Source organism: Mytilus trossulus, chromosome 3 (assembly GCF_036588685.1).
Source record: "Mytilus trossulus isolate FHL-02 chromosome 3, PNRI_Mtr1.1.1.hap1, whole genome shotgun sequence".
Lineage (NCBI taxonomy): Eukaryota > Metazoa > Mollusca > Bivalvia > Mytilida > Mytilidae > Mytilus > Mytilus trossulus.
This window is the reverse complement of record NC_086375.1, coordinates 91585769-91610400: the sequence shown is the minus strand read 5'-3', so window position 1 is coordinate 91610400 and position 24632 is coordinate 91585769. Positions and strand designations below refer to the sequence as shown.

The 24632-nt window shown below is 31.1% G+C and overlaps 1 protein-coding gene across 1 annotated transcript in view; it reads left to right on the top strand.

Annotated features, from left to right (window-relative positions):
• Positions 1-22105, top strand: part of LOC134712835 (potassium voltage-gated channel subfamily H member 1-like) — a 55734-nt gene extending 33629 nt beyond the window's left edge. Inside the window, exons 2-10 of the mRNA XM_063574792.1 lie at positions 3316-3546; positions 7484-7612; positions 8163-8284; positions 10488-10883; positions 12006-12423; positions 14191-14390; positions 15521-15773; positions 16387-16583; positions 17736-22105. Coding sequence (XP_063430862.1) covers positions 3316-3546; positions 7484-7612; positions 8163-8284; positions 10488-10883; positions 12006-12423; positions 14191-14390; positions 15521-15773; positions 16387-16583; positions 17736-19214 — 3425 coding nt within the window. The 3' untranslated portion in view covers positions 19215-22105. The remainder of the gene's footprint in view (positions 1-3315; positions 3547-7483; positions 7613-8162; positions 8285-10487; positions 10884-12005; positions 12424-14190; positions 14391-15520; positions 15774-16386; positions 16584-17735) is intronic.
• The last annotated feature ends 2527 nt before the right edge of the window (positions 22106-24632 follow it).

The following is a 24632-nucleotide window of genomic DNA, read 5'->3' as shown; positions in this document are numbered from 1 at the left end:
TATATATCTCATCTACTTGTATCACCCAGCATGCGAATCCATACTCAGTCACGATTGTCACAATAAGGAGTTAAATAGGGGCAAAAGATACTAGAGGGACAGTCAAACTCATAGATAGAAAATAAACTGACAAAGCCATGGCTAAAAATGAAGACAAACAGACAATAATAGCACACAAGACACAATAGAGAAAACTAGACTGAGACTTGGTTTTCCTCATAACTTTATTTTACTATCAAATCTGTTGACATGGATCTAATTTGCCGCAGCTTTTCCGTAAATTTTGTAGATTATGATATTTCCATAGCTGCCCTAGTAGCAGAAAAGACTCTATAACAAAGTTCCTGGTATTGACCAAGGGATGATATAAGGGTCGGTATGCTTTGTTATGATCAATTCATCGAAAATTAAGCGTATAAATTTAGAAGGAAAAAGAAAATAAGAATGATATTTAATACAGAAGTATACTTCATGTGCTGTTTTTGTTTCGTTTTTACACTGGAGCATCGTGAAATAAGATCTTATTTATTGTATCTTAATATGATTTTTCTAGATATAACGCCTTTGACGTACGCATATTGAATTGCCAAGATTCGATGAAAGATACGTGTATCAATAACAAATATTAAAAAGGCAAAAGATACTTAAATTATTTGATGAAATAAACTCATCGTAGATACCAGGACTAAATTAAGTATATACGCCAGACGCGAGTTTCGTCTACAAAAGACTCACCAGTGACGCTCGAATCCAAAAAAGTAAAAAATGCCAAATAAAGAACGAAGTTGAAGGGCATTGAGGACCAAAATTCCTAAATGTTTTGCCAAATACAGCTAAGGTAATCTATGCCTGAGGTAGAAAAGCCTGAGTATTTCAAAAAAAAAAAAAAATGGAAACAGTAAACAGAAAACGACTTAATACTTTTTTATGAAAAATATTGTTTTCTTTTCCCATATAGAAGCATTGGTTTAAGTCGTTAAGTATACCGATTCAATGATGAACTATAGAGTAAGTAAAATTGATTTGAAAAATAATTCAGGTAAACTCTGACGTCAATTAAAGATTTTCCTTTGAAGGTTCAGGTATTTCCGTAAGATTTAATTCTCTCGATAGGTATTTAAATAAATCCTAAAGCAACTTAACTTCTAATTTTCTAAGCATATCTATAACGAAAAGTAAAAGCATTGATTTTGAACTCGCCTTTGCATTTCAGTATAATGGCAGTAATATTTTTTCTTCATTCATAGGTGTCCTGATTATTTGCTTACATATAAAGTAATGAATGATTGTAGACAATCGATTAAAAACCTCTCAGACACAAGAAAGAGCTGAAAGTAGAAAACAGTTTTCGATTTTCTTGAAGTTTAAATGTTGTATAATGCGTCATTTTTATTCTGAATTTAGTTTGTTTAAATGTCATGAAACTTTTAGGAGTCTTCAAAATCAAACTTTTTTAATGAACAAATAGTCTATTAAATATTTCGATCAATTTGATATTATAATGAAGGCTCTGATGGTAGCTAGATTAGGGATTTTTGGAATACAATTATTAAAAGAGGGGAATTACATGAATAAAATTGAAAAGAAGTATTGTAAAGTCTGAATAAAATTAAATATGTGAAGTTTCATATATCTTTTAAACCAATTATACCTAAAATAACTTACACCATTTTTTAGTTTCCAAGTAGCATTTCCCCTTTTCAAGGAGCAGTATTCTTTGTCGTCTTACTAAAGGGTATAATAGGATAAAATAAAGGATAAAGGACGTCGTCGACAGCACATACTTAAGCATTAAAATATTAACGTGAAACAATCTAATTTTAGTAACACAGAGTGTAATGCCAGATTAATCTATACTTTTGACTAGTTCGGAAAAAAACTTGATGCTGGTATATACAAATGGCTGTGAAACTGTATACTCGAGTATAAAAAATGAAATCTATGTTTTTGAAGGTAGTGTCTACGCATCACCGCGCGCTAGGACGCGGGGAATGTGTCAAAGAGACAACAACCCGACCAACCAAGGAGCAGACAACATCAAAATGCACATAAAAAGAATAAAATTATACTGAGTTTGAATTTATATGTTAAAAAAACTCTTCATTTTTCATAATAAACGAAACAGAAACATAAGTCAGGAATTTCGATACCCCACATTATGTCACATAACATTTACTAAATTTCTAAGAAATATAAACTGGTTTGGGACTTTGACTGCATATATATTAAATGTGATATCCAATCTTTTATTTTTGTGGGTTATAAACTAACTGCTATTCATTACGACTAATCTTGAATCGGTAAATTTGCTATTTGTTTTGCTATAAATGCCAATGCGACGAGTAAAGCACCTTACGATTGATTCTTGTTAGTTGTTCACTACAGGTTAAAGGATTCACAACCACCTGTCTAAAGGCTGTAATCCACTAGTTGTTATTTATTGTCATGCGGTATATTTATTTTCTTTTCATTTAGGTAAACATTTCTCCCTTTGACTTGTTTCGTAATTTTGTTTAGTCTTCGGAAGAATTCATAACGGTGTAGGTTTTCTCCAATTTAATTGAATTAACAATTTCTCGGATTTCGTTATTTTCTTTTGCATCGACGGAGCAAGTGAGTTCCATTAGATCTAAATTTGAATCAAATTTGCCTTCGCAAATTGTTGACGACCGTACATTGACCCTCAATTGTTTACACCTTTTGTCTTAATGGTTGGTTTTGTCTCAATGGGAATTATTGCAAATCTCTTGTATTATATCAAGTGCTTTTCATTTCTGTTTTTGTTCCAACTGTAAATTTAGCACGAGAAAGGTCATTGATTCCTAAATATAATCAGATATGTGTATGTTTTGTGTCTTTTGTAATCATTATTTTGATATTCAATTACCTTTTTTTTATTCATTCAGGCATTTACATGTATTTGTGGAAGAACTTTATTTGACAGTTGTTATCCATTCGTTTGATGTGTTTGATCTTTTGAATTTGCCATTTGATGTGGGACTTTCTTTTTTGAATTTTCCTCGGAGTTCAGTATTTTTGTGTTTTTACTTTTTATAGTTCCTGTTGATACATTATAACTCGTTCGATACTAATTTTCGTAGATTTCGTGGTTACAAATGAACCACGAATTCAAATGTTCAACGAAGTACTAGTTTTCATTGTTGTATGAAGACAATAGTAAAACACCAAATCATATATTAACGAAAATGTAAAGTTTCTTCAATCCAAGAGAAATTGATACCCACGGAAATAAATGAATCCACGGTAAAAGTTTTAATTAACATACCTAAACTGGTATTTATTTTGTATTTACAGACAGCAGTTTTATTTTGGCAAATGCGAGGATCATGGACTACCCTATTGTGTACTGTAACGATGGATTCTGTAAACTTGCTGGTTATAGTAGAGCAGAAGTCATGCAGAAAAGTAGCACATGCAGTTTTATGTATGGTGAACTCACGGATAAAGATACAGTCATTAAAATTGAAGAATCTTTTGAGGAGTTGGAACAAACACAAGTCGAAGTTCTCCTTTACAAGAAAAATAGTAAGTGATAAATGTAATATATTGGTTGTCTGCTGATAGAAAGAAACTAAATATCACGGAAATAAATCATCATTCACAACAAATAGCCTTTATATATTACAATGGCACAAATATTCAAATACCAGTGAGGAACACCTTTTATTAAGCCACAAATGATCAAATAAAGTGATTGTTTGGGCAAAGACTGTTTGTCATATACACACACAATTGACCAATTGTTTAATATTACTTTCAAAATGGTCATTGCCAAATTTTATGTTTTTTTTCCAAATGCAATTTCTATTTATTACCAGATATTTTGCAATTGCCTATGTGTGTTAACTTTTTGACCCAAATATTTGATAACCAAAATGATATCGAAAAAACTTATTTAATGTGTGCATTTGATTTTATTTGGATCTTATCGACATTTTGAAATGGAATGAGATGATCTTTCACAATAATTTACTACGTTATTGACATTACATCGTGTTTATACTGCGATGTTGTTTAATCTGGTAGCATTGACGATGTAATTACAAGATTCCTGCTGGGACTTTGTTGTGACAACGATGTCATCCATAAACAGTCAAGTTTACAGTCGATATATGTAATAAAACAAGAGGAAATGAATTAAAATGTAAAGAGAAAAGAATCACTTGGCTTATAGAAAAAAACGAATATGCATCTTCAAATTATTTGGTTATGCAATGGACGTCAGCCTTATATCAATATTCAGTGATTTGAGAATTGAACTGCATCTATAATAAATGTGATTTTCCATTTTTAATTTTTGTGGAGATGCTTAAGATTAGGATATGGACCTTATAACGTATTGCTTCTTTCAATAACTCCTTCTATACATTTCGATATTTTGGTATCTATTGCTCTTCAGATTTGTACTTAATTTGAGCTTCTTTTTTTTCGATCGTCACCAATGAGTCTTTTGTAAACGAAACGCCAGGCTGGTGTACAAAATTTAAAATCCTGGTATCAAAGCAGAAACTTATTCATAAAGGTTCCAAGTAAACGTATTTATATATTTTTTTTAGTTATTTACACTTATGTTCTTACATCCTGTCGATACATATATTTTGGCTTTGCACATGAAAAACGTTTCTTCTATGTTTACACTAATCTGTCCGACATAAACTGGTTAACAATTATGACCTGGAAGAACATGATTTATTTATTAGTTGAAATCGGGTGTTTACGGTTTTTTTCTTATGTTGAGTTATTACACCATTGCCCTTTGTAATGATGATGGTAATACACTCACAAATAACTTTCATGGTACCAATTTGACTGCTTCATTTTGGTAATCAATGTCTGTCCAGGGAAGTTTGAGAGGCATACATATTATATAGTCTCAAATATAGTGCAAACTGTCAAAAGCTGATAAAATCGAAAAAAAATATAAGGAATAGCCAAACCCAACATTAAGGGAGATTCATTTCTTTTTCACAATTATTTTTTAAAGTTTATTTTATTAAAAACAAAATATTGGTATTTTCCTGCCATTACAGTACTAGTAGTATTAAAATTCTGAGATGGTGATTCCCCCGGTACCAGCAGATGTACTAGCCCAGTGGAAGTCATAACATTAACGCGATCAATTATACCAGATGCGTATTTCGACAATCAATGTCTCTTCAGTTTAACTCGAGGTCAAAAATTTGAAAATCAAAAACCTTATAAAGAGTTAATATGATAACGCAAAAAGCGGGAGAAAAAAAAAGAATACCACTATTATGCTGAACCCATCCAAATTTGTTATTTTTCGGTCCCAAACCCAAAACAAGTTATCTAGTAGTTATCTGCATTCTTGATTCTCGTTCATTGTAATAGTATAACTCATGATGTAGGTTTTCTCCTTTTAATTCGTCCACATTTTGTCTGGCCGTTAACAGCTTATGTTCGATATTAAGGTTGAGCTATTATTCTTGTCCTTGATCTTTATTTATAGTTGTCTCATTGACAATAATACCACATATACATAATTTTACATGACCGTATTCATATCGTCTCATTTCAATTTTACAAAATTATTCAATCTTTTTTTATTTCAATTCCCCTAAAGTGCATGTTTTACTTCGGTTATATTTATTTGTAGTTAAGGAAAAGAATGTGACACAATATCAATGAACACATACTGATTTATTCAACTGGCCTAGAAGTTTTACATACGGCTCATTTAAACTTATAATGACAAAGACGAAAAAAGATTGGAACGACATTTTTGAAAGTCTTTCGTTAAGAATCAGATTATAGAAAGTATTGGTCGATCTGATAGATGAAGTTATAATTAAAGAAGAGGGACTAAAGATACTAAAGGGACAGTCAAACTCATACATCTAAAATGAACTGACAACGCCATGGCTAAAAAATAAAAAGGCAAACAGACAAACAATAATAAACATGACACAACATAGAAAACAAAAGAATAAACAACACGAACCCCACCAAAATCTAGGGGTGATCTCGTGTGCTCCGGAAGGGTAAGCAGATCCTGCTCTACATGTGACACCCGTAAAAATGACACAGACTTGATAAAAAAAATCACAGCACACACAATTTCCCTATTAGTTAAAGTCACATAAACTATCAAGAACCTCTTGCAATAATTTAATATGCGATTTTATGGACATCTTTTGGTCATATTGATTGCTGAATTTAAACCCGGCGTTATCAGTAGTCAGTGAGTGTTTCGGTTCTGACGTGGTTAATAAGATAACTTCCCCAAATTATTCTTTGATCAAACAAGACATTATAAAGAACATAGCTGAAAACGTCATCTGGCCAATTATGCCTTTGATGAGTATTGCTAAACTTGTAGGTCTCCTTTCGGTAATACAACCCAAAGCACCACCAAGTACTTATACATCATTGACTGCCATTTTTGTGGGAGTGTTCCTTAAAGTCATAAGAAACCTCAAATAAAAAAAAATAATGCATATGTTTTTTATAACTCAATGGATAGTTTTCATTGTAAAACTAATGTACATATACTTTTTTCTGAAGAAAATTCTTTAATTTATTCATATTTAGAAGAAGTTTACTTTATTTGAATTGCTTCCTTCCAGCAAGCAATTCCCCCGATATATTTTCCGTATGCAAGGTGGCCTCAGTTTGACCCATCTCGTAAAAATCCGGTGACCACAATACGCATGGATGTCCTTAAAATAAACTATTATCTGAATTAACATGTTAAACACGTGCTCAATTTCCATGCTTTTCTGTTTATTTTTCGTCAATTGTTGACAAACAGGTGACAATCGTTAAACTTCGGCTTCAAAACACGAACTTTAATTACCTGCCATATTTTCACAACACTGACCGATTTGAAAAAAAAATTGACTATTATACGAAATTTACACGAAAAAAATGATAAATTCGAGCACAGAAGACCAAGTTTATGATGTTCGTATGCATTGGTTTAAGAATTGGAAGAACATTATTTTTCACCGGTCACTCGTTTCTTATGACTTTAAGAAAAATTTAAAAAATTGCTTTGAAAATCTGCTTTTAAAATAAATTTTTAAATTCTGTTTACCGTCATCATTGGTAGACATAATAAAGACAACAGTAGTTTACCGCTGTTAAAATAGTCAAAAATCGATTAAGCGAGCGAAAAAAATCCAGGTTACAAAATAAAACCGAGGAAAACAACGGAACAAAAGAAACAAAAGAAACACTGAACTGCAACAAAAACATAAAACATTATTTGGTTAACATGATTTATTCATTACAGTGGCTAATTGTGTATTCGTGCATCTTTTTTTTTTATTTCATTTAAAAAAATTGAACAAACACCTAGCATAATTTGAACTTGTAAACATACAAGCAATAACAAGCAAATCGAGGGTAAACATTCCTTATTGAAAAGCAATGGATCAGTTCAATTAAGCACATCTATACTATCAAATAAAATGAAATAACGTATGTATCTTACTTTCAGGAACTCCATTGTGGTTGCTACTTCATATTGCACCAATTAAGAACGAAAAAGATCAGATAGTTTTATTCCTGTGTACATTCAAAGATATAACTGCTCTTAAACAGCCAATAGACGAAGATGGAGCTAAAGGTAAAAACGTATACTACAAAAGCTTGCATAGTTCGATGTATTACTAATTGTTTGATGTTGCGACAAAAGAAAAAAAGTGAAATTACTGAGTTTACACCTACTTTTCTGACTTTATTCCAAAATTAAAATTATCACATCAAATATACAATGTTAAAATTATAATATAGGATGATTTTCTCTCTCTTTTCTTCCTTTTCATCATTGAGTTACTTTTTAAAGTTTTTAAACTATGTTTTGTAAAAGTTCTGAAAAAAAGAAAAAGATAAGTTATTTTTGTAGTATTTTTTACCATTAATAGACATTAAAGTTATTTTTCAAGTCGAAATGAAAATGTTTACGTCTCCAATAAATCATTAAAACAAAAACAAAATAAAAATGTGTTATTGAGTCATATCTAATTACATATTAGTTAAATCAAATACATGATATTTTAGTTTGTTTATTTTATAAACTGTTTACAGTATTTTCTATCATGAATATTACACTTAATCAATTAATGATGATGATGATTATTATGATGATAATTACATTTGTTTTAATTATTTTTTAGGACTTAGCAAATTTGCTCGGTTAGCCAGATCAGTAACTAGAAACCGTTCTACATTATTACAGTTTTCATCCCACATGCCAAACACGAAATTTGATAACTCTAGACCATCTCAAATAGCCAATGTAGGTGTATAACGTTACTTTTGTCACACTAAGTTTGATAACTCTAGACCACCTCAAATAGCCAATGTAGGTGTATAACGTTACTTTTGTCACACTAAGTTTGATAACTCTAGACCATCTCAAATAGCCAATGTAGGTGTATAACGTTACTTTTGTCAAACTAAGTTTGATAACTCTAGACCATCTCAAATAGCCAATGTAGGTGTATAACGTTACTTTTGTCACACTAAGTTTGATAACTCTAGACCATCTCAAATAGCCAATGTAGGTGTATAACGTTACTTTTGTCAAACTAAGTTTGATAACTCTAGACCATCTCAAATAGCCAATGTAGGTGTATAACGTTACTTTTGTCAAACTAAGTTTGATAACTCTAGACCACCTCAAATAGCCAATGTAGGTGTATTACGCTACATTTGTCACACTAAAATACACGCATAAAGGGATAACAAATTGATTAAAGCTATAACATCACCTCCATCAGATTTATTTTACAGAAACACAATAATTTGTTTTAAAAGGGATGTACCCTAAAAGTAAAAATAACAATAATACTGAACTGCGAAGAAAATTTTAAACAGAAAGTCCGTTATCAAATGGCAAAATCAAAAGTCCAAACATTAAACTATTCCAAATTATTTGTTATCTTATAGCCACAACCAAGAGTAGTGAATTATTGTCATTATGTCTTAATATCTGCTTACATTCAAATTAATAATAAGTGCATTTTACAACAAAAATATTTAGAGACAGTTTGTTGTTGTCTCATTTTACACCTTTTAGTACATGTGAATCTCATTCATTCTTAAGCGACCAATTAATACATTGGTATCATTACCATAACCAAAAGGGATGTACCCTACAAGTAAAAATAACAATAATACTGAACTGCGAAGAAAATTTTAAACAGAAAGTCCGTTATCAAATGGCAAAATCAAAAGTCCAAACATTAAACTATTCCAAATTATTTGTTATCTTATAGCCACAACCAAGAGTAGTGAATTATTGTCATTATGTCTTAATATCTTCTTACATTCAAATTAATAATAAGTGCATTTTACAACAAAAATATTTAGAGACAGTTTGTTGTTGTCTCATTTTACACCTTTTAGTACACGTGAATCTCATTCATTCTTAAGCGACCAATTAATACATTGGTATCATTACCATAACCAAACCTTAACCCTGATGATTGAAAACGGATGCAACATCATTAAAACCTATTTATGCCAGTTTGAAGACAATTATTCAAGGACTGCAGTTCGTAATGATTTTTCCTCTCCTTTGATATATGAAAACCTAGACAGGTAAATGTGTTATAATGAATCACGTCATAAAAAGTCATAAAAATACCAAATTCCAACGTAAATTCAAATTTTAAAGTCCCTTATCAATGGAAAAACCAAACACTCAAACACATCAAACGAATAGAAAACAAATGTCATATTCCGGGATTGGTACAGGAATTAACTTATGCAGAAAATGGCCGTAAAGTCATTTATTGATTGAAGTAATAAGCAAGTTTCCCTAATGTGCTAGAGTATATAGAAAAGTATATGATTATATTGAAAATGTATATGTAATAGCATATGATTTATAAGTTTCTATTAATGTTGATTTCCTCAATCTTATATCCATATATTTGATTTAAATAATGACACGTTCTTAAACTATGGTAGTGATGTCTAGCTTTCTTCATGTTCTCCTCTGCCATCTATAGTACCACCAAATCATAGAACGTCTCATCCGGTTGCATACGAAAAAGGGTAGAAAATACATTATTTTTTTATTTTTTTGCATGGGAATTACATGTGAAATATCGTATATAGTACTGGACTGGATGAAACATAACTCATGCCAAATATTTCTTGTTTTGAAACAAAGATAAATTCTGCACAATTTAAAAAAAAATAAAAATTAACAAATACAAAAAGGGGAAAACAATGGGGATATTACACCTAATACCATATTAAATTTAAAGAATATCATACAACATAAGTTGTTGCTTTTTATTTTATTTTCTCAATATCTACCGTTGTGTTCTTTAAGTATGATGCCCGATACAAAATCCTATCTAATTATTGTATTATATTTTTAAAGTAGCAGTTTCACATTCAAGTTCAGCCTGCAAATAACGAATCTAGTAGATATTTAAACAATTAATTAACCTCCCCAAAGTGCAACATTTTTTTTTATGTTTTAGATGATGAATTTAAATGCTGATGTTTTACCACAGTATCGACTAGAGGCTCCCAAGACGCCACCACATATCATTCTTCATTACTGTTTATTTAAGACAATATGGGATTGGATGATTCTCTTGTTGACGTTTTATACCGCAGTGACAGTACCGTATAATGCAGCCTACCGAAACAAAACAATGGACCAAGTACCGTTGCTGGTTGTTGACAGCATCGTCGACGTTGTGTTCTTTGTCGATATCATTCTAAATTTCCATACCACATTCGTAGGCCCCAGTGGAGAAGTGATATCCGATCCAAAAATTATTCGTATGAATTATCTGAGGAGCTGGTTTGTCATTGATCTTCTATCGTGTTTACCCTATGACGTATTTAACGCATTCGAATACGTAGATGAAGTAAGTGCAATGACATATCTTATACAAATATAGAGTTATTTTTTCAAATCATTTGAACAAATTAAACATCTTATTTGATTAAAAAATCAAGAATCAATATACATAAGAACACTGATTAAAACGTTTTGACTTGATTTTTGTTGACAAAATAATCGAATATAAATTAAATAATAATTTATGGAAACTGGAATAATTATAATAAAAAAAAAAATCATTTTCTTTTGTCGTTATTGTTCTCCCTGTTTCTTATCCACATTCCATGTCTGTACTAAGTACATTTTCATGAAAACATACAACGTATAATGAATAAGAAAATGTTAATCTATAAAAAAAAATATTTGCTTTTTGGTTAGTTTGCAAATTATTGCAATTCGCGTACACTTTTCATAGAGATTTTCCGCCAAATATCAAATAACCTGGGATACAATGTCTTACTTTCTAAACGTATATGAGGGAGTGAAGAATGCATTCTTCTACCAAATTAAACGAAAATTAAACACATTTAGTTCGTAAATCGAAGTTTTCACTTAAAACTGTCGCTGACTAGTAAGTTAGCGTGTTTACATTCTAAATTACGTACGTACTTAGAAGTGCCTTTGGGTTGTTGAATGACACTATTAAACTCGCCACTGATACTTTTCTTGTATAACCTTGTAGCGCTGTAAAAGCCGCAACACGAAATTTGTTTTCTTTTTTCCTCACAAACTTTTTAACAGAATAATTAATTCAATGTGTTCGACGTCGATGATTCTCTAATCATTAAACATAAATTTGACCAAAATTCATCGAACAAAAACAAATGCATTTTTTTCATGGCTATATGGTGATGTTCAGACAACTCTATAAATGTTTTCCATATACCATATGAATCTATTATAGGAATACTGCTATAGAAAAATAACAAAGGTGTACAATAATTTCTCGACTCCTTGTTTAGTTTAAAATGCCAAATTTGCATTTAAAATCACATCCGTTGAACTGTTAAAATGTTTATGAACCTTACTTAGTATATATTTAATTCATAAACATTTGAATTTTCATCGGGTTAGATCATCCTAATATCCAAACTTGCCTGTTTAACTCTATATTCTTCCATATCTTACTTTATACTTTTTATTACAGCGCATCAGTACATTGTTCAGTGCATTAAAAGTCGTCCGTCTTCTGCGTTTAGGAAGAGTAGTGAGAAAACTAGACCATTATCTGGAATATGGAGCTGCTATGTTAGTTTTGCTCATCCTCGTTTTCATTTTGTTTGCTCACTGGTTTGCATGTATTTGGTATTCAATTGGTCTAGGGGAACTTGGTGATGGTATAGAATATGGATGGCTGACAACACTTAGCACCGTGACAAATCAACCATTTATACAGTCAAATACGTCAGCAACAACTGAATTTGGTGGAGGACCTTCAAAAACTATGCGATATCTTACTGCCTTGTACTTTACTCTATCATGCATGACTGGTGTAGGATTCGGGAACGTTAATGCTGCAACAGAAAACGAAAAGCTGTTCTCAATTTTCATGATGATTATTGGAGGTAAGCAGAGTTCCTAAAGAAACATAAATTCTAAAAATGTTTTTACTTATGATTATGACTGTCTAGGAGACAGCAACAGCTTATGTACGCTGCAAGGAACCGGCAAACCATTATTATATATATTCTATTCAATAGTTGCTACTGGATATCAAATAGCAAGTTTTGAACGCCTACATCAGTGTGACAATGTTTAATATTTGCATATATTTCCCAAAATGACATGTAATTCAAAAAAGTAGATAACTGGTTCGTCTAAAATATTAAATAACATAAAATCAAATATACCTCTCCTCCTCTTTTTTTAACATGCAAAACTTCAAGCCTAGTCTCCTATGTATGCTCTATGAAGGTCAGAGAGAGAAAATGGTTTTCATTTGACCACGCTTGGTTAGAAATAAATGTAATATTATTAAATCTGGTATTCAACATTTTGGGCCATGATTATAACTAATGTAAATCATATTTATCCTATTATTATTTTATACTTAATAAGTTCCTTATCTACTTTATAAAAAGGGTTTTGTTTGTATAGAAATTATCCTTATTGCATCTTTAGTTTAAACTAGTATGAAAGTATTGTACAATCCTCTTCAAAATGGAAACTCAAAATAATACTTCATCAGGTAAGAATACTAATTAGACCGTTGGTTTTCCCGGTTGAATTGTTTTACACTAGTAATTTTGGGGCCCTTTATAGCTTGTTGTTCGGTGCGAGCCAAGGCTCCGTGTTGAAGGCCGTACTTTAACCTATTATGGTTTACTTTTTTAAATTGTTATTTGGATGGAGAGTTGTCTCATTGGCACTCACACCACATCTTCCTATATCTAAATAATGTCAGTTGACTGCAAAGTGTCTTTCAAAAAATGCGAGTAATTTAATTAATCAAACTATTCATCTGGTCAATATCTGTAGCAAAAAGGACAAAACATACTAAAATGAATGATCATTAAAATAGAGGAAAATATTTTTTAGTTTAATTATATGTGTCGTAATAATAGAAATATACCATTTTAGGCTATAATTTTACAAATTATTTTTGTACGAGTTATAATTTGTAGTTTTGCATGTACAATAGTTTGGTCCATGTTATAACATGTACAAAATCACAACTTGTACACGACTTATATACATGGTTATATAAATCTGACCTAGTTTGTAAAATACAAGACTGCAATATATCTTGACAAACACTATGAGTAATAAAATATTGCCTTGCTGGTAGCAATCACATACATATTATTATTTTGGCTGACCGATTTATTTACTTTTCAATGAATTGAGATATTACAATACATGTCAGAATATGCACTTAAAATTTAATTAGACATCTTCAGGCGCGAATATTACTCACTGCATGTGATTGTGGTCAATTCAGACAATCCTCACAACATAATAGTACATCGTGACATATATTTATTTATTTCAATCTGCTTCAAGCTCCTTTTGATTAAATAAGTTCAGTGAAAATAACTGCATTTAAAATTAAAGTAGTCAAACATGTAAAATTATGAATGATCAGGATACAAAATGGAACTTAGCAAATAACTCAATAAAACGAAACACTTGTTTAGTCCTTTACGACTATATCTATATCTTTAGCGTATCTATAGTTTATACATAAAGAACGGTCCGTCATGCATCTTTGTTAGTTATCTTTTTTCTTATACATGATAATAATGCAAAAGTGTTAACAATCAAAATATCTGTAAAATATCGTAAGAATATATATCAAAGTACGTAACTGACTTGCATCTTTTTTATTGTAGCCTTGCTCTATGCAACCATTTTCTCAAACGTAACAACAATATTTCAACAGTTCTACGCAAACTTTGCTCGTTATCATGACATGCTCAATAGTGTCCGAGAGTTCATGAAATTACACGATGTCCCTAAAGCCTTAAGTGAGCGTGTGATGGACTATATTGTGTCTACTTGGGCTATCACAAAAGGAATAGATGCTACTAAGGTGAGTGTGGTATTAGTTATCTATCTTACGCTATTAATACATTGTTTCGCCTATTTATCTATAACGATGATACTTTGTCTGTAAGTAAAGTAGACCTAATATCCGGCAGATAGATACAATACATTAGTTATACTACTATAATACAATATCTCAGTAGTTTACACACCAAAATATTCACTTAAATTCACTTCATTTTAAGAATATAAACGCCCAATTTTCTATTTAAAACGAAGAAGAAGAGTACAAGTACCATTGGGATGTTCAAACTCATAATTCAAAGAAATCCCGATACCGCCATGAAAAAAACCCGAATAATTCCACAAAATGAACATTGACCTGTGGATAAAGCTATCATGGACAAATACACAAAAACATGTGGATTAAACTACCATGATAAATTCACAAATACAACTGAATAAAAAAGGGATCAGACCATTTGAAAAACACAATGACATGCGGATTAACCAAGACCACGAAAACTTAACAATGCATGAGGACATAATCTGTAGACAATGTAACATTCAACTGATGGAAATATAGAAATTTTACGATTTTTTTTTTAAAAAAGCATGAGGATAAACATGGGAAAATACACAATGCATGTGGGAAATATAGGCTAATACATATTTATAAGGGAACGGAAGTTACAATGGATAAATACAGCAGAATGTAGATGGTAAAGATCAGACACAATAAGACATTATCAGACAAGATCTTGGACACAATATTCATGGACAAATTATATTCTCCATAAAGACAAATAGACGGACAAGACAATGGACAAACCTAGTAAATATGCAAATAATTACGTAGAAAATAACCATAGGACAAGTAAAATATGAGTATCATGGACAAAAGCAATAGATCGAGAGAAAATATGAACACTATCAAATGGTTGAATTAAAAACTATCATGGATATATCAAGAATTGAGAAGATTTTATACGACCGATGAAATCAAAAGTTACAACAAGACAATAGAAAAGCAACAATACTTATTAATAATCAGAAAAAAATGATTTTAAGGTCCTAAAGATATTATTTTCAAAGAGTATATTCACTTTGGCGTGATTTCAAAATACAGTTTAACATTGAATAATAATAATATATATATTTTTTTATTTTCTCTAGGTTTTGAATTATTGTCCTAAAGATATGAAGGCTGATTTATGTGTGCATCTCAATCGGAAGGTGTTTCTAGAGCATCCAGGGTTTAGACTGGCAAGTGACGGGTGTTTAAGAGCTCTAGCTATGCACTTTAATATGACCCATAGCGCACCAGGAGATTTAATTTTTCATCAAGGAGAAAGTTTGGATGCCCTATGTTTTGTTGTGTCCGGGTCCTTAGAAGTGATTCAAGACGATGAAGTAGTTGCTATATTAAGTAAGTGTCCGGGTCATTAGAAGTGATTCAAGACGATGAAGTAGTTGCTATATTAAGTAAGTGGGACTTCCTTTTGAACCACAAACTACTATCTTAGAAATGAAAAGACAATGTAGTGTATTAACCATTACTTGAAATGTAAAAATGTCCAGTTTAGATACATTGCTGTGTAGGTATAATTAGATAGTTTGTATAGTATTTATTTTTTACATTCAGTGCTTTTAGTTACTACTTTTAGACTGTATTTCAAAAGATTTACAAATATATGCTTTGCCCATTGAGAATACACTGTAGATATCGACCTTTTGAAGAAGTCTTCTTTTACAAGGAATAATTTATGATTATTCTGCACACCGAATGCCTATCCAGTATGTTCAAAATAAAATAAGTAATCACGAATAACACAGTTCCCCTACATGTTCAAAAGTAAAACACCAGCGGTAAATTACATTATCAATCGACTTTAATTAAGTACTGTTTTAGTTTGATGTTTGAGCATATTATAATACATAGCAGAAAATGATATATCGTTGTGATATAATTTGCGATAAATGTGTACACTGGATTAAACATAAAAGGAGTAAGACTAAATAATATGAAATTTATATTGCAGGCAAAGGTGACGTATTCGGGGATAATTTCTGGAAGGAACAATCTATTGGACAGTCAACAGCTAATGTTCGTGCACTCACATATTGTGACCTCCACACCATTAAACGAGGGCGCTTATTAGAAGTTTTGGAGTTTTATCATGCGTTTGCCAATTCTTTTGCACGGAATTTAACCCTTACATATAATTTAAGACATAGGGTAAGTACACTGTAATAAGCAAAATCATGTAAAAGTTTGCTACAAGTTAACAATAGAAGAGAACATACGATGATCTAGCAATATATTGTATTAGCGTGGGGAGTTTAGAAATATTTCACCCAGGGACAAACTGATTGATTAAAATGCGCTAATAGTTGTCTTTTTATGTTAAGTTACACTCAAATTATTAATATCTTTATCTTTCCTTTTTTAAATTTATTTAGAGAAAAAAGCATAAAAATGGAAAAACAGTAACTCTAAACGGAATAATAACTTACAATTAAAACAAAAACAAACAATTATATATAAACGTATACCATATAAAATAGTGTTTACAATTACAGTGGACAAGCTCAAAATACTTTACTAGTTAATTTTTTCGTCCTGCCTTTTTACACAAGTGGGTGTAATTAATAGAATTTTTTCCTACAGTAACATTATGCAATGCTCTGAGCGTACTGTACAGAATTCAAGAGCAACAGAAAATCAAATAGAAACATTCAGTTTTGCTTCAACATTTTAATTTTTCATTACACAAATATCAGATGCAGTGATTATTTTTATTTTTTATTGCATTTGTTTAAGTTTTGACAAAATGTATGATACCAATTACGGCACTTGACACTTTCGGAGCAATGCAAATATTACATTTATTGAAATCCGTGAACCCCTCCAATTACACATATATCTAACTAATTGAAATATCAAATGAGAAAGAGTCACCACCAAAAATAAAGTTATTAGTCACCCTTTTATCATATATTTTGAAATGAATTTTGATATGAGAATTCTAATGACATGGTCTAAAAAGTGCATCATCTAAGAACTGAATGCTTCTCTTTGTAAATTCAGCGCTTCATTTTTAAAATGTACGCCCGGTCAAGGCTTTTACAACCCTACGAAATTACTAAAAGAAATATTCAATACTTATAATTACATTTTTTAGCTATGATCATGAAAACACTATAACAATCAAGTTTTTCTTTCATTTACTTGTGCAGTTTATTGTGTCATCATGAATGTTAAAAATGAACGTTAAATTCAAAAGGATTCAAGAATAATGCTAGCCAATCAAAATAACGTATTATAATGAAACATACATCTAATAATTATATAGAATTAATGCTTACTTTCTGATATTTGTTTTTACAGTTAATATTCAGAAAAGTTGCCGATGTAAGGAAAGAAAAGGAACTTGCTGAAAAGCGAAAGAATGATCCTCCCCTAGAGTTATCAAGTGATCATCCAGTTAGAAAACTGATTTCTAGATTTAGAAAAATAAGTGATACAAAAGGAATGCAAGTTTTGTCTGACCTTGAAAGGGGGAAAGAGACACCTGACAACTCTGACAAACCTAGAGGGTTCACTCGGTTAATAAATGTTACAGAGGGATCAACTGAAACAGCCCCGCCAGCTAAGTTAGGAGGGGGTGCTTCCAAATGGGGGAAATTTCTAAATGGTGGGCCACATGAGTTAACATCTGATGATAATCAAAATATTGTGGCGACACAGATTGATAGAGATAAAGAAAAGGATAAGGAAGATGGCATGAAAACACCCTCCGAGGCACCTAAAGCTACAGTAAAACCATTGTCAAAATTTGGCAAACTACTATTGAAGAGGGGAAATGATTCAATTCCAGAGGAAGATGATGATAAAGAAAAGAAACACGAGAAAACACAATTACAAAAATCGGCTTCTGGTGATAGTGGTGTAGCTCGAAGTAATTTAAGAATAGATACGATATATCATGATAGCAATGAAGCAATTTCTTCTCAGAGAGACTCTATAGGCAACTTATCTGTTGGTGAGAGACAAGTATTAACATCACTTTATGATATTCAATTAGACTTGAAAGAAGAAATGGAGTTTTTACACAATAAGATATCAAGAATAGACGATCAGTTAGCGGAAATAATAAGACTATTTTCTCCCCGTTCAACACCTTATTCACATAGTTCGGTATATCCAGACTCTAAAACAACTTCCCCGAAAAATACTTCAACGCATAGTATTGATCAATCGTCTGCCGAATCCTCACCGAAACGTAACGTTATAGTTCCAAAAACAGTGAAAACGTCCATTGATTCATCAACCGGTCCTCAGTCTTCTAAATCATCTGTAGCTTCTGTTCCGGAAAAAAATTCAGATTCATCGGGCAGTCCATCTAGGTCATCCTTTGGTCGTAAGTCCATTATTCAATTATCACAAGAACCTTATCTTAATTTAGATACTGCACGATCAAGGTCTACTTCCGGTGCTTCGTCTCCATTATCAACATTCCATGCGCATGAATCTGAACAGGCAGAGTCACGTGATGGTGATACATCGTGTGGTACTTCTGATCACAGTGCAAGTATAGCAACAATGGCCGACGATGTTTTGAAACTAAATCATCATTCAAAACTTTCAAAAATTAGTCCAAAAAGATCTCGAACAAAACCGGGACAACAGCTTAAATATAGCTCAAATTTTATAAGCAATGCACACCAGCAGCAGCAGCAGCAGGCTGGAAATAAAGACACGGATAGCAATAGAAACTCGCCACATACAGACATATTAAAATCATATCATTTATCTAGTGATGACGACGGCAGTCATATAAAAGATAGAGACTTGGATATATTATAGACAGAGTTTGATCGACATTCTTGGTTGAAAGATATAGACTTGGATATATTATAGACAGAGTTTGATCGACTTTCTTGAGGGCTTTCATAGATAGATTATTGATTGTTGCAATAGAGTTCGTTATTATTTTAGAAAGTAAGACTTTTACATACAAAGTACATTAAAGGAGTTGTTTGATTAACGATTGACAAATACGTCAATGTTAGATTTGGAATCAGGATAGTTTCAATGTGTTTGTCTCGACTATTGGCGAGGTATTGACTGACATTACGTATGCGTTGAACTGAAATTTTTAATATGAATACCATAATTTCTAAAGTTGTTGATACTATTGTGTTCGCAATGAGACGATTAATGCGTACACATATTCTTTATTGTTATTGTAGTAATTTTTCTTGTTTATCTTATTCTTACCCTTTCGTCATAAATTTGTTAAAGTAAAAGATAGAAAGTAGTCATCCCATCAGATTAAAAACAGTAGAGCATTATTCTTACAGCTTTTCTTATCGCTCATAAAAAATATAAATTCAGGATTTTAGCATTTATTTTGGTATTTGTGATCTAAAAAATAAAAGTCAGTGCAAAATATTTAATCTGGCAATAATCCATTGTTTTGTTTACAACATTAAATAACAAAAAATCACATCCAGAATATAATGCAACATAGTTCATAATAAATTCATACGAATAAAAAAGTAAGCCAATGTACTACAGATATGTATTATGACGTTAAGTCTTTATAGTAACCATGTCCTATTCCAAGTTTTCTAAGATAGTTTATCTTTTACTTATTTCAAAATATATGATAAAGGCAATAATAAGTACGAAAATTCAAATTTTCTATTTTCTAGAATTTATAATATGAAAATCAATGAAATCAGTGTCATTTGTTTTCAATTACAATCATCAAAGTTACCCGAGGAACTAATGACATTTTGAATGTCTTAACTTTAGAGGAGCGAAGTATTCTGATATTTTTTTTAGTATCTTGAAATGTTTTATGAGTTATGTACAGTAAAATGTATTTAAGATTTTATGTTTTAAAGGTCGTTATAAAAACATATCACAAAAGAATCTCAAAATGAAAATGTAATTATTCACTTGTTACATAAGAACGTCTTTATGAACAACTATACTGGCACTGGGTCGATACCAATGGCAGTGAAGTGTTTGTTAGTCACTCAGAGTGAACATCATCTGCTAAGTAGTCAATGGCATGATCAAAACTTTACTTTTCTATTTGATCAATTAGGAAATTACAACATTACAAAACGGTTCTAAATCCCTAAGGCTAAACCCTATGCGATTTGTTTTCTTTGCGGGTCTACGTTTTTTTGTGTACATCCATGGATTTCAAATATTTGGGTTTAAAGATAGATAAATCCAGAACAGCGCTTCGGACGAAGGACTTTTATATAGTATTATATGCAATTGTTACAAAAACTGATAAGTGTTTTGCTTTCTAAAGAATTGTATGTGTGTGTGGTGCAATGCACTTCGAACAAAAACAAGGCATGTAGCTCGTGCCAATTTAATTCTGTTTGTTTTCATCAGATAAAATAAATGTGGCAGATATGCAAAGAATATCATGGCAAACTGCATTATTATGTTGATTGACACAACACTATTCATATATAACAGTGGAAATTTAAAAAAGATAGAAATATTCTAGATAAAAATCATGCATCATGACGATTGATCTTCTGGCGTAAATTTCTAAAACAATGAAATGCTTTAACACACATAATATGCACATACAATACTCTAAGATTAGAACTCCTAAATACATAGACTTATAATGTCATATTTATGTCGTACATGACATTTCTAGTCTGATTTTAGTACAATTTTAAAGTAAGACAGTATTTGGATAGAGTTGAATTAAGTTCCTTTAAAATGTGATGATATCGATTGTTTATAAGTGCGTGTATTCCACTAAATAGTATGCTCGCGTCACCGTGATTACAAAATTGTTCACTTTGCAGTGTTTTCGTTTTTCTTTAGGGTTAAATGATAAGGTCACCCCCTCTTCCCAAGAATTAACACTCGTTCCTGTGTGTCTATATCCTTGCACCCCACACAAACATGTTCCCCAATATTGGTATTGAAATAAGCTGAGTGCCCTAAAAATAAGACGATTGTTACTTTGATAGAGATATTAATTGTACCAAGTGCAATTTACACAACGTTTTGAACCAATACGACAAACATGTCGCAATATCTTATATTGTTTTTAAAGAGACATCAGTTTTATCGTTGCTTATTTTCTTTTTTAATCATTTCAACTGATATCATAAATTTTAATCTTACATTTACATTAAATTGCAATTGAGTATTTGAATTACGCTGCTATAAACATACCTGTACTCACTCATTTCAGTGCATGCCTTGCTTTACAACACCTTTCTGTTTGATTCGAAAACAGCTTTATTACTGAAATAAAGTAAACGTTAGTCATAAAATTATCTGGTTTGTTTCCTAATGAATTTAACAGAATAAAGTACTGATGTATATTAAGTTAATTGCTTTTGAAATGTTCAGAATATATTAATGTTTATGTATGAATCCACTCTCTATTAATTGTTCTGCACACTGCAAGGACTATAGTCCGAACAATAACAATTAGTGTATCTTTCATTCTATTTTTTAAATAAAGATTGTTTACGCTTATTTTATAAAACATTGTGTCCTTTGTATATAATGCACATTCCATATCTATTGTATTTTTGCTATCTTTAATGAATTGTTAAACATTGTATCAACTCAAACAATTGTGATTTTAACATTCAAACATATCTTTCACCAATATCATGTTATTTATTGTTATTTAATCATTACAAATTTTACTTTTTCATCGTTATATTGAATGAAAATATGATTTTTATCCCAAATGTGTTTTACTTATTTTTAAGCCAAATATAATCCCATTCGGAACTGAAATAGTTGTTAAATCTAATTCTTATATATGAAATGTTCAAATACTATGAAAAGTGTGGGTTTAAAAAAAATATATTCGGATTTAATCAACGGAATCAAAAGAGGGACGAAAGGTACAGTCAAACTCATTAATCGAATATAAACTGACAACGCCATGCCTAAAAATGTCTTCGATAATTGGACAATACTGACAAATGTTGTGTCTATAATGAGGGAAACAGTAGAATACCGCTGTTCAAAACTCGTAAATCTATGGACATAAAACAAAAACAAAAAACAAACCAAAATAGTGTTTTCAGTTAAGATGGGTTATGGTGTTTCATTTGATGTAAAGTGATGTTAAATAAAGTGATTGAATAAATACTCGTGTTATATAAAAGTTTTACCATCATCTCTAAACTATTTTGATCGACAGTTACCACCATCTTATTTTGGAGTAACCATCATCAACGCATTATTATTGTGTTCAATTTTCTCAGTAACGGACAACTGTTTAAGGTTACTATTTTACAGATTCTTTGCAAATGTTAATAACCAAACGACGGCTGAATCATGTTAGCCATGTCATGTCATGTCATAAAAGGTATACTCACGTTTCCTGATAATCTTATCTTTTAAACGTTTGACCTAGTGTGTATGTTGTTTTTGCTCACACATTGATGTCAATATAATGGAGTGATATGCGACTGCCATAGAGGTGAGAGCTTTAGCAAGCTATAAAATAAGGTTTAATCCACCACTTTTTACATAAGGAAATCTCTGTACTAAATGCGGAATATGACAGTTGTTTTATTTTCATTTGATGTGTTTGAGCTTTTGAAATTTGAATGTACTATTGCATAAAGGACTGTCTGTTTTTGAATTTCTCTTGGAGTTTGTTATTTTTATTATTTACCTTTTTATTTCAGTTGAATTTCTATTTTCTAAACGTTCGCTTTGTAAATGAAGAACATAGGTCAATAAATCAGACAGCCAACGACATAATTCTTTATATGAAACAGATATCCAAAGGAAAACAATTCAAATTTAAACGATAGACAGTCATGGTAATTATATTTTGGTTTGTCAGGAACTAACTCGTTACTTCTGGTTTGTTTGCTAAAAAGTAAAATCACAAAAATATCGAACTTCGAGGAAAAATCAAAACGGAAAGTCCCTAATCAAATTGGAAAATCAAAGGCTGTAACACATCAAACGGATAGCTAATGTCATAATCCTGCCTCGGTATAGTCTAATATGCCTCTTTACTGTAGGTTCGTCTGTAATTTCGATATTTTTGTGATTTTACTTTATAACACACAAACTAGAAGTAACGAGATAGTTTGTCAGTTCATCTAACTCGTTGATTTTTGTTTTCTGTAAATATATCTCGTTGCCTTTTGGTTGATCAAAAATATATCTCGTTGCTTTGAGTGTGTTTTAACATCAATCGCTTTAAACTTGGTTTGTCTTTTCTATAAAATAATAAATTCCTGTTGCAGTTGATTTTTCTGTAGATCTTTCTCGTTACTTTTGAATTATTTTCTTTGTAAATATCTTTCCCGTTGTTGTTGATTTTTCTTTAAATCTTTCTCTTTGCTGTTGATTTTTTGTAAATCTTTTTCGGTGCTTTTGATTTTCTGTTAACTTTTCTCCTTGCTGTTGATTTATTTCCGTAAATCTTTCTCTTTGTTGTTGATTTTTCTGCAAATCTAACTTGCTTTGTGTATTTGGCAATACTTTCAAGAAGTTTAAGAGCGTCACTGTTGAGTCTTTTGTAGACGAAACACGCGTCTTACAAAATTAAGTCCTGGTATCTATGATGAGTTTATTGACTATTCTGTAAACCTTTTCATTACTTTTTGTTTGTTTTGATCCGTTGTAGTTTGATTAGGGTTTTTTTGTAATCCATGTCCTTGATTTTGGTTTGATTTTATGTCTACCTCCTTACTTTTGATTTGTCTGTAAATCTTTTGAGTTTCTTTTGGTTTGTTTATTAATATATGTATTGTTATCGTTTGGTTTGTCTGTAAATTCACGAAACAATGCCAGATAGACAACGCAAAGCAGGTGGGATTAAAGACAAAGTAAACATTGAAATATCGAAACAATGAAACAATGTTTTACAGACAACACAGAGCAGGTGGGATATTAGGATATGAGGTAGAGAAAAAACGTTAGATGGGAAACACAGAAGGGAATGAAACAAGACAGAGTAAGTTAGTCTCCGAGACATTACAACAGTCAGCCAATGCACGATGGTGACCTCAAACCTGTAATACATTTACTTCATTCGTTCGTTTTCTTTCGTTGTTGGAGCACTTTTTAGTTAAAATAGCATTATACAATATACTTACAAATAAGATTTAGAAGCAGATTGTTGATGTTTTCATATTTTTACAAAACGAAAAAAATACATTACAAACTAGCTAGAAATGAAATTTTCAAATGAAAATTTAATCATTGAAGTTATGCAATATAAAATCAATCGAATAGTGCATT